This window comes from Cornus florida, unplaced genomic scaffold, assembly GCF_030987335.1.
Source record: "Cornus florida cultivar Cherokee Brave unplaced genomic scaffold, ASM3098733v1 CherokeeBrave_3.0.0_Hap2_Chr08, whole genome shotgun sequence".
Lineage (NCBI taxonomy): Eukaryota > Viridiplantae > Streptophyta > Magnoliopsida > Cornales > Cornaceae > Cornus > Cornus florida.
In genome coordinates, this window is record NW_026775578.1 from 69,073,508 (window position 1) to 69,085,621 (window position 12,114).

General features: G+C 37.6%; 1 protein-coding gene across 4 annotated transcripts in view; it reads right to left on the bottom strand.

The window, feature by feature from the left end:
- Positions 1-11,111, bottom strand: part of LOC132271957 (vacuolar sorting protein 18) — a 60,031-nt gene extending 48,920 nt beyond the window's left edge. Inside the window, exons 1-7 of one of the 4 annotated variants that reach the window (XM_059773470.1) lie at positions 10,827-11,111; positions 9,816-9,903; positions 9,267-9,453; positions 7,055-7,267; positions 6,810-6,949; positions 5,844-5,939; positions 95-162 (exon numbers count right to left, since the gene is read on the bottom strand). In XM_059773470.1, coding sequence (XP_059629453.1) covers positions 95-162; positions 5,844-5,939; positions 6,810-6,949; positions 7,055-7,267; positions 9,267-9,429 — 680 coding nt within the window. In that variant the 5' untranslated portion in view covers positions 9,430-9,453; positions 9,816-9,903; positions 10,827-11,111. Of the gene's footprint in view, positions 1-94; positions 163-5,843; positions 5,940-6,809; positions 6,950-7,054; positions 7,268-9,266; positions 9,454-9,612; positions 9,631-9,815; positions 9,904-10,826 lie in introns of those variants that run through there. The other 3 variants (XM_059773468.1, XM_059773469.1, XM_059773471.1) reach the window with 3 other exon arrangements.
- Positions 11,112-12,114: the final 1,003 nt, after the last annotated feature.

The following is a 12,114-nucleotide window of genomic DNA, read 5'->3' on the forward strand; positions in this document are numbered from 1 at the left end:
ATTACATACTAAAAGAAGCATCTAAAATTACAATTTTTCTGTTTCCAATCAAGATTTTTAACATAAAAATAAAATAAAATAAATTAAAACTTGCCTGTTTGGTATTTCACCTGGAAGTTCCATAAAATGCACCGCACGATCTAAATAACTAGCAAAAACAGTCTACAAAAAGCATGAAACCAATAAGAACAATCATTAAGCATCCAAATTTCTATCGAGATGAACAACACTAACTATTAAAGAGATCTGCAAGTAAGCCAATAGCACATCTTTCAAGTCTTAACAAGAGAAATTTTAAGAAATAAGAAAAGAAACAGGAAAAGATGCATTTTACAATAAGTTCACAATTTATAAGCACTAAGTACCACTAAACATGAAAATCTAAAGCATGAGAAGTACAAAGCAGCATCTAAACATGTATTTATTAAGTGCAGTCACTGATATATGCATTTCAGTGGTCTTCATTTTATTGTAAAATGAAAATCTTTTTTTTTTTTTTTTTTTCCTTCATTTTATTGTAAAATGGATTTTTTTTTGTAAGTAAAATTTCATTAAAAGAGTTCAAAAGGGGAACCCCAAGAAACTACACAAGACAAGGATATAAACATCGTGCCCAAAAAATCTACTATATCTCTCACAGATCTAAAATTTGACCCCTGTACTCAAAAGAAAAAAGAACTAAGTAGAGAGAAATTCAACACCCAATTTGGAACCTCCTCCCCTCAAAAGACTGCATGTTCCGCTCCCACCACAAGCGCTACCATAAACAAATCCGTCACCCTCCAAGCATCACAGGCTTGCCTCCACACTATACAGCCTGTCCAAAGCCTCAAGCATGCTCTTTGGGGATTCCGGCATAACCCACTGGTCTCCAAACAAAGCAAAGATCATAGCCCAGCTATCCCTTGTGTAACATGTGGGTGCATGCCCATTCCCCCAAAAGCTCAAACAGTTGGTAGTGCTGCATACCCACCCATTTATAAACAATCACTCCTCCATCCGGATCCGATGTGGGACAAATATCCCCTTGTAACATTCTCCCCCACCCAAACTCGCAACACCCACGTTGCACTCAGACCACTCTGCCTACCCTGGGTGGCTCACCCGAACACCTTCCAAGCTGGACACTTGGCATGGCACTGGATCAAGAATTGGATTTGGCTCTAATACCAACTGTGACAGGTGGGCGCTTGCCCATTTACCCAAAAGCTCAAGCTGTAGAGTAGTGTTGCATACCCTCCCATTTATACCCAATCACTCTCCCATCCGGATCCGATGTGGGACAAATATCCCCTTGTAACACCTTGCCACTAGGCAGTGCAAAAGAAGTTAACACTCACTCTTGCACATACACCACCAGTTGACGATAATCTGTCACCTCCTCTTCAAATTATTGATCGTCATAATCCTCCCCAACACCATTGTCCATCCAAAAAAGGCCACCTTGAGGGATTAGCTAGTACGCCACGCTGCCAAGGGAAATGTTAGAGAATATTATTATAAGAACCTTAAATTACTCCACGGAATATTACTCTGAGAATATTGTGGGAGTGATTTTCGTCTATAATTAAAAAATATATATATATTTTTTTTTTATAAGTAAAATTAATGAATAAAAAAAAAGCGCTCAAAAAGGGAGTGAATCCTAAAGAAAAACACAAAGCCCAAAACGCCTCAAGCCTTCAAAGAGGGCAAAAAAACAACAATCTCCTCTCCAGATCTATAATCTCTCCCTGAGACCCAACAAAAAGAGTGGAAATAATAGAGAACTTAAGCATAGAAATAGGTTTCTCCTTTCCATCGAAATATCTCCGATTTCTCTCGAGCCAAATACACCACCAAATACAAAGAGGCGTAGCCCTCCAAGCATCCTGAATGAGAACCCCTACTGAAAAACCTCTCCAAGCCTCAATCAACCCTCTAGAGGATCTAGGCATAACCCAAGGGATCCCAAATAAGCCAAGCATCAAATCCCAACAGTCTCTGGCCATGCTGCAATGCAACAGAAGGTGATCAACTGTCTCCTCATCGCGCAAGCATAAGTAACAACGATTGACCACCACCTGATTCCTCTTCCTCAAATTATCCTGGGTTAAAATCCTACCCAAGACAAAAGTCCAAGCAAAAAAGGCCAACTTAAGGGGAGCCTTGGAACGCCAAATAGACTTCCAAGGGAAAAGGCCTCCAGAACCAACCGTAAGACACCTGAAAAAGGACCGAACCTCGAACCGACCTGAGAGTTAGGATCCAAAAGCCAACAATCAGAATCCCCAGTTGTAATCACGAGTGACCTCCTCAATCTCCCAATCCTGAAAGTGCCTCCTAAACTGAACATCCCACGATAGTCTCCCGTTATCAAGATGATAACAGTCAAGCACCATGGCCTGCCTATCAGAAGCAATCCTGAAGAGTCGTGGGAAAGTGAGAGCAAGAGGAAGCTCCCCACACCAACGATCCTTCCAAAATCTGATCCTCCTACCATCCCTGATACGAAAACGAACATGCTTACAGAAATCATCCCACCCCTTTCGGATGGAAGTCCAAACCCCCACCCCCTAGGACCACGCACCTCAAGAGAGCTCCACCCTCCATTGCACTCCCCAAATTTGCTCGTGATAACTCTCCTCCACAGCCAATGCCTCTCCACCCCAAACCTCCAAAGCCATTTCCCAAGGAGAGCCTTATTGAAAGGAGTCAACCTCCTAATCCCTAAACCTCCACTCCGAATCGGACAATCCACTTGCTCCCAACAAACCAGATGATACTTGAACTCCTCTACTCCCCTCCCCCCCCCCCCCCCAACCAAAAAACAAAGAAAATTGCACTGCAACCTCTCAATTCTCTCAGCCACAGAAGAAGGAATCTGAAAAAGATAGATGAAATAAGTGGGGAGGCATGAAAGGGTGCTCTTAATCAGAGTGACCCGGCCCCCCTTGGAAAGGTACTGCTTCTTCCATCCCGCCAGTCTCTTCTCAAATCTTTCCACAACCGGATCCCAGCTCCTCACACATCTTGAAGGAGCTCCCAGCGGCAACCCTAAGTAAGAAATGGGAAAAGAGTCAGTGCGACATCCAAGAATCCCAAACATCTCTATCTCAGGGACCTCCCCAACCGGCACTAAGACGCTCTTTCCGACATTCACCTTAAGCCCAGAGACAACCTGGAACCAGACCAAAACGCGTCTCAGATATCTTAACTATTTGCATCACAAAGAACTAAAGTGTCATCCGCAAACATTAAGTGGGAGATCTCCAACTGACTAACAACATCCCTGCCCACCCGAAAACCACTCAAAAAACCCAACTCGACTACCCTCTTCATCAATCTGCTAAGAGCCTCCATCACAAAAAGAAACAAGAAAGGAGAAAGCGGATCCCCTTGATTTAGTCCCCTCGAACTATGATTAAATATGATTGGAGTGATTTATGGGATTGATTTTATGAATCCTCCATTAATATATTTTCCATATTTATCGCTTTGTTCTTTCACCTATAAATAGAGGTGCTCATTGTAAATAATCTTAAGAGATAATATAATAAGGGTGATGTAGCCCTTTGGGCTTTGTGTGTCTTTCCTTGTGTTCTTCATGTTTAATTTCTCTCTTCAATTTTTATATCTTTCAACATGGTATTAGAGCAGATTTATTATACCATACTCTATACTCTACTCGTCTCCGATCTACAGATCAACTCGTCTCCGATCTTCGGATCCACTCGTTTCAGACTCTCAACAACTTCGTACTTAGTTTCAAGTTGGACACTTGAGTTAAAATCTCCGTGTACCAACTTGAGGGAGGGTGTTGGAGAATATTAGTATAGGAACCTTAACCTAGTCCATGGAATATTGCTCTGAGATTAATTGTGGAAGTGATTTTAGTCTATGATAAAATATGATTGGAGTGATTTATGGGATTGATTTTATGAATCCTCCATTAATGTATTTTCCATATTTATCGCTTTGTTCTTTCACCTATAAATAGAGGTTTGTGTTCTTCATGTTTAATTTATCTCTTCAATTTTTATATCTTTCAACAAGAAAGAAGGCCAGCGAGCATTCAGGAGCACTGATAAAGTAGTCTCACCGTGAACATCCAGCAACTGGAATCCATCCAACATCACTCATCATCCTCGAACCCCCCACCTCATGCCTATAAAACAGAGCCAGAAGCTCACACACATCTCCCAGCTCCCAATCTTGGAAGGACCTCCCAAACAGCACATCCCATGGCAACTTGCCGCTATTAAGCTAATAGCCTTATCCACCGCAATCTGAAATAAACTCGGAAAGGTGGACTCCAACGCTCAATCCCCACACCACACATCCGTCTAGAAGCCAAAACATCTTCCCCTACTCACACTAAAACGAATATGCTTTGAAAATTCATCCCACCACCCCTTCTGGATGAATTTCCAAACACCCACCCTTGTCAGCAATCTCACATCTGCCGAACACCACCACCCTCTGCCCTCGCCAAACTTTCTGCAAATAACCTTCCTCCAAAGGCCCCCAATATCCCTGTAACCAATTCCCTAGCAAGGCCTTGTTGAATAACCCCATCCTCCTGATGCCCAGGCCTCCAAGCTGAATAGCTTACAAACATGCTCCCAATTCACAAGATGGTAGTTAAACTCGTCGCCCATACTACCCTAAAGAAAGTTTCATTGCAGCTTCACACACCTCAAAAGCCTCAGTTGTGTCTCGTCCGCATAACAAAACACGATAGTATCATCTACAAACAAGAGGTGGAATATCTCTATCTGATTTAGGGAATCTCTCCCCACTCCGACTCCTTCGATAAATCCCAGCTCCACAGCTCTCCTCATCACTCTACTAAGAGCCTCCATCATCATAATGAATAGGAAAGGGACCAAGGGTCCCTTTGCCTCAAAACCTCTCGAGCTACCAAAGACCAAGAATCTCACTGTAGAAATGCAAAACCATATCCATCTCCTCCGTGTCGTCTCAAAAGCCATCCACTCCAAAACCTACATCAGGAACCTCCAGCTCACATGGTCATAAGCCTTCTCCACATCCAGCTTACAAACCACACCTGGCACTCCACTAGTCAACCTGCAGTCCACACACTCACTAGAAACCAAAACAGAATCCAGAATTTGGCAACCTCCAACAAATCTTACCATATATAACAAGTTCACGAAAACATTATTTCTCTTTAAAAAGTTTAGGAGTCCGAAGTTTTGAATTATTATCTAAAAGAAAAAGACATCATTTAAAGAGCTATAGAAGGTTGAATATTATAAAAACATAAGGTTCAAATTACGAAGAAGTCTAAATATGTAGTGGAATGAGGAAAGAGTATACTATCTGGCTCAATTAGATTTTTTTTTTCTAGCCTTCACGTTGCACAAATTAAACATCATATGCTGCCAGGAAGTGAGAATACAAGTAATTCAGGATAAAAATCAATAAATATGACTTTAAGAAGTAGTGGATACACTTGGTCCAGCAGAAAGAAACTTAAAAGTTACTTTTTTCCGAAATGTGCGGTCATTTAAGATGGTAGCCATGTTCGAGCACATACTTGAACCCATGTCCACATACCACCAACTGCACTGCCCTAGCATCTTCCAATATCTACAAGGTAGACAAACTACTCTACAGGCCTACTCAAAAACTATAAATCCAGGGTATTATTTTCACAGTCCAAACTGTAATAGGCACATAAAACGTAGAAAAAGGGCATCAGAAATGTATAAGTGATTGAATGACCTTTTATCTAAGCTTCAAGTATTTAAAACCTCAGGCATATTACTCATATTCAATGCATAACTGTTAACTGGCCTAAAAATCCCAGAGGCCCCAACGATAAAATTTGAACTTACATCCAGCGACCCAATTCCGGTGAATGAATATAGTCGTGTAGGAGTGACAGCCATCACATAGTATCTAGTGCCGTTGCTTACGCTAGCTGTTTCCATCTGCAGAATAGACGAGTTTCAAACAAAGTTACATGCCTCAGTTACGGCAACCCATACAGTGAAACTTTAGCTTCAATAGCAGATGAGGAAAAAGTTGTTTGTTCCTGACATCTAATTAAGTTGGTTAGTAGCGCATAATTGAATTTCCCTCATACATGATAAATTTTATCAATCAGAAAATTCCAGGCCTTATGGAGAACCACAATCTTTTACCAAATCAAGGTTATTATCAGGTAGAAGATCAACATGAAGAAATTCCATGGCCAATCTAGTATCCCAAACCAATTCGTTGTAAGGGTATTCTACTAAACAGGTAAACCCAAACCCGACCCATTTAATAATCGTGTCAGGAACCCTCAACACTAACCCAACCTATTTATTAAACGGATTAACGTATTAACCCGTTTAACGATCTATTTATCAAAACAAGACATTTAATATTCAATTAAATAATAAATACTAGAAAATTTTGTCACAATTCACCCAAATTTTCAAAATAAGAAGAAAATTTATAAGGCGTAGTCAAGGTTTATGTTGAAATGACTTAATTGTCCATTGTAATTGGGTTTAAACATGTAATATATTACATAGCTCATACTCACGATTATGACATATTGAGTAAAACGTGTATAAACGGGTTACACGGGTTAAAACCCTCAACCCTAAACCAACACGGTTAAGTAAACAGGTTAATCGTGTCCACCCGTTTATGACCCGAACCCTTTTAAAGTCAACCCAAATCCGTTTATCTCGTGTCATGTTCGAGTCGTGTTAGTGTGTCGTGTTGTAATTTGCCACCCCTAAATGGAACACATATATAAAAAAAATAACAAAAGTGGAAAAGAAAAAAAGAGGAAAAAAGGGAATTACCTGCAGACCCGTGAAAGCTTCAGGAAGTTCGATTAATTCAAATAAAAATTTTATATACTTCTCCTTTTTATCCTTCTCATCTACTGCAATTTCGTGAAGCTGGCCATTGTCTGTACCAAGGATCACTTCCCTTGTAGAAGCTGTAAAAACATCACATGCAATAGAAAAATCAATCAATCTGCAAAAATACCTATGTAAAATGAAAGAATAATCTAAAGGAAGCAGCGAAGAAACTGACTAATAACCTTCTGTTATCTGTTGCCTATTCCAAGCAACAGCATTTACAACAAGACCTTTCAATTTGTTTAACATACGGGGCCTGCTCCACTTTGCATGTGTATAGAAAGTATCAGCACCTCCATTGCCAATAACGGTGGCGATACAATGGCTCCCTCCTGGATCAACAAAAACTCTGTGGATGGATTGTTCCCCAGGCCGGCCCACAGAAAGATCAATATCTACACATAAAATGGTCAAAGATAAATAACTTAGAATTGATTCATCTTATAAGGTGCATAAACAAACTCAGCAAAGACATTGGCAAAACTTGGCCAAACTATTCAACATCTACTGGAAAATAATCTTTAACAGTTATGAGTCTATCGTGCCTGCCGTTCCCGCTCAGCTCATAAAACTAATGAGCAGGAAAGTAAGCTTGAGCATTAATTATTTAGGGCTGGTAAAGAAATCTTAACACGCAAGGTTTGAGCAATACAAGTCATTTCAACCCATAATCTTATACCCTAAGAATTAATTATATAACAGCAAGAAGAAACATCTCAAAAGCATTGACATAGAGTGGCTGACTTGATGAATCGTAAAAAGTGGGACGTGGACACGTCAAGGACATAGCAACAAAGAGATATAGTTTGTATACATAGTTGCATTATATAGAACAAGCATCACTATATGTAATATGATCGACAGAACTTAAATTCTATGGTTGTAACAAGGATTGTAACATATAAATGATAATTATCAATACTCACTAGTGTCCCATAGAAGTGGCCAAGATATAACATGTGTGTGTGCATATATAGGTATATATGCATATTTAGCGGGTATACATATGATTACTTCTCTCCTTCTACTCCAACTTTCACCTCCACTCAATTATAGAGCCTTCATGCATAGTTTTGTCATTTTGTGACATGACAAAATATAACATAAATTTCATATAAACATTTTTTTTTTTCTTTGAAATAATTATTGTTTCATATAATAATTAAAAGCCAACGTCTAAGATTTCTCAATCACAGGTTGGTTAGTGTTAAAGAAATGACTTGAAGTGTTTTAAGTTACGAATCCTGTTATGGACACGTAAATGAGGTGCATTTTTTGACACAAACATGATCCCATCCAGAACTGCCTATACTTTCTAGTTCCCAGACGCGCACGCGTATATATACAGATATACATATATATATATATATATATCGAGTTATTCATAGCTGCCATGCACATTGCAATGGTCTGACAATATTAGTAACATGCACATTCCAACAGTGTGACGATATTAGTTGCAAGTTGCAAGTTGCAATAATGTTGCATTACATGGTATTTAAGTTGTTACGGATCTAAGAAGATCACAGTAACTTCCTTTTGCCCTCAATAACAGACAAAATTATATAGTCATAAATTAATAACCACCTCGCACAAATGAAGTGTTGGATGTTAGGGTTTAGATTGCTATGCTTGCTTCAAGGTAACAAATTTATGGTAGTTCTGGATATAATTATAGTGGCATTTATCAATTAAGTGGCCAAGTGGAACGGGTGGGCGGTTGCCCATTTACCCAAAAGCTTAAGCTATTGGGTAGTGCTGCATACCCACCCATTTATACCCATTTCACTTCCCATCTGGATCCAATGTGGGACGAGTATCCCTTGTAACACCAAGTACCTTCTACTGAGAGGCTGAAATTAACCCCATAAGCCACCTCTATGAGTGGAATGGAGGGTAAAACTCACCACTCACCACTCCTGAAAACTCTATGTAATTTTAATCTTCTATTGTGGCGAATAATTTTCCTTTTGCCAATATTGTAATCAGAACAGAAATTCAGTGAGTTCATAAGAGAGACAATGTTCCATTAAACATCAAATGTTGCCAAGTAAAATAAATTGCAGTACTTAAGAATAACAACATCGCATTAGAGGCTGAGAGTATCAAGAAATTAGCCAATAAACAACATATTTTTATCATAACATATTCTAATCATAACATATTGTTCCAACACAACTCTAGCAATATTGAGCTAAGTGCCATAAATGCGCATGTGCAAGTAATAAAAGATCTCATTAATGTATTGTGTCTGTGTGTGCATGTCTGAGCTCGCGGCAGAGAATTTAAATCGATCTCTATGTCCAAAAAAATGGGGATAGATTCATAAAGAAATTAGATCAAAAAGGAGAATCACTCAGGTGAAAGTCAGTAGAATAAATAAGTAGAACATACCATAAGAATCTCCAACTCCAAAATCATGTCTAATAACCGATCCTTTACTGGTCCCTAACACAATGACATCATTGCCAGCAGCCATGCATGTAATTACCCCACGCCCCTTTGCTGCGTCTCTTTCTAGGAGGTCTACTGAAAAAACCTGTCTCCCTAGCTCCATGTTCAAACTCAAGAATTCTCAATCCTACAAGTACCCAAACACAAGGTGCAGAAGAAGATCAGCTTCTAAAGATGACCAATTCACATTACGATCGATACAGAAATACTACACATTAATAATTACAAGAATTACAGTTACAACAACAACAAAGGAGGGGGGGAAAAGAAAGAAGAAAAAAAGAACCTGTAAGGGACTTCTTAACTTTGTAACAATCTAGTTCAAATCCAGCTCCAATTGAATACTTGATGCCAAAGAAAATTTAATTTGAACTGGTTATAATCTGTAATATTTAACCTAAAATGAACTATTACTTGTCCTAATATGGATATTGTGTGGTTCTACAGTTTTAACTTATTCTCAATAGCCATAAATTAATTACCCCCCACCTCTTTGCAGCATATCTTTCAAGGAGGCCTGCTTAAAAGACCTGCCTCCCCTCCCCAGTACCACTCCCAAAATCAAGAATAATCAATCCTACAAGTAACCAAACAAAAAATGCAAGCGATAATGATCTTTTAAATATGGCAGATGGTACATGACACGAAAAGCAATGAAGAGAACTACTACATTAACAAGTTAACTTAACAAAGCATTTTTCCTACAACAGAATAACAATGCAAAGAATAGTTGTAATGGCAAAAAAATATATATATGGAGCACACCAGTTCCCAATTGTATAATATATAAGAATTCCCGCTATCATTCTGATTTAACCAAAGATTATACATTTGCCACATCTGGGTTGCCTCTTGTTTCTCTTGTTCTTATCATTTTTTTTTTTTTTAGTCTTTTCATTTACAACCTGGCTGCGAGAGACGCCTAGAACGACCTCTCTTGGTAAGGCTGCATCATGTTAGCTCTCATTAATCTGAACTTGCAAGTGTCATAATGTTGCTTATTTTTTTAGTACTTATAGGATGAAGGTTTGTAAAACAGGATGAAAAGATTACCTCAGAAGTTCACATTATCGAGAATCTGAAAAGTTTTTGGTTCAATTTTTAAGAGTGGAGGCAGGCATAAGACCTTAAAGAACAAATGTATGTAGATGAGTGAGAACTTCAACATCATGTCATGTAAATAGTGGATAAAAAATTAATCACTTTGGAATATAATCTGCACACAGGGATAAAAAGCTTCCAAAGTCAAAACAACTATCTAATTCACAATTTGGGTGAGACTGGAGTTTCTTGTGAACCAGAACTTCCAAATATATCCACCCAAATACTTCAATTTCAAGGAAAATGCCCTGTGATTGCTAATTATTTTCTTGTTCTCCAGAAATTCCAAATATATCTTCAATTTACTAAGAATGCAGTAACTGATCAAATTCAGATACCTGAAATCCAAGAAAGTATGACACAATACATGAAACTTCAATAGAAGAAGAAGAGACTAACCTCGTTCAACAGCTTTTGGCGTTCCTAGGGTTAGCGATTCTCTCCGTATTTTGCACCCCAATGGAACTGAGATCAAAGGGAGGACTGATCAGGAGGATGGTGGGTTAACCCGAACAAGACTTGCGTTGATATCTACTGACCCGAATCACAACCCGTTTGCCCGAATATAAACTGAAATCACAGTTTGTTTTTTTAAACCGTATAAAACCGTATTCGAGTTCAATTCGAATTCTTGTTCTTCATTCCAGAGCTATGCATGTGTGTGTGTGTGTATACACACCAATAAACACTGATTTATGAAGGTCTCTATTTTATATTTTTCACCATTTTCCTTTAATCTCGGCAACTATGACGGTCGTGAGAAGAGAAACCAGAGCTCAATGGAAAATCAGATCAATTTCTTATACCTATTTGTAACATAAATACGTTTTGAATATAATTATAAAAAAACATAAATACATTTGAATATGTAATTTGTATTTGAATATCTGATTGTATATTGTCAGTGTGTATATATAGTGTGGGATTTATACATACAGCAAAATGATTGGGAATTAAGTCCGAACTTGACTTAACCAAGCTCGGCCGATTTAAGACGAGTCTCTTTGTCTGACAAACCGAAGTCGAACAATCCTGAACTCTACTCAACTCATATAAAGCCCAATATATATAAATATATATATATATATAATAGCATCTTTTTCTCTTTCGGTTCTCTACTCGTAAGATAACTTCTTTCTCTTTTTTTTTCTTCTTTTTTTTTGTACTTTTTTTTGTAGATTATGTTAATATCTTTTATTTGTTTGTTATGTAAATATAATAATTTTATGAATTGTTGAATATTATTTGTTTTGTTGAATAAACTAGTATGCAAATTGTTGAATATTATTTGTTTTATTGAATAAACTAGTATGCATTTTGGTATTTTATTAACTCAGTTTAGTACTTAATACTTCTATCAACTGTTTTAATTCAAATCTAATTTTATATCCATTTAATCTGTTGAAGTTTATTATACTATGACACATGACTTTGTTTTATATAGATAAATGTATTTTCAATAACTATTGATAAATTTATTTTACTTTACTTTTTGGCCTAAAGAGTATTATATTGTTCTAATTTTCTTTTGTAATAAAATAGGTTATATTAAATATTTTTGCATTGTAATTTAAATTCTTATATATTTGTCATTTTAGTGAAAAAAAAAAATAAATAAATAAATAAATAAATTATTATTATTATTGTGTTGAATATGTCCCCTCTTTAACCTTTAAGTACTTAAATT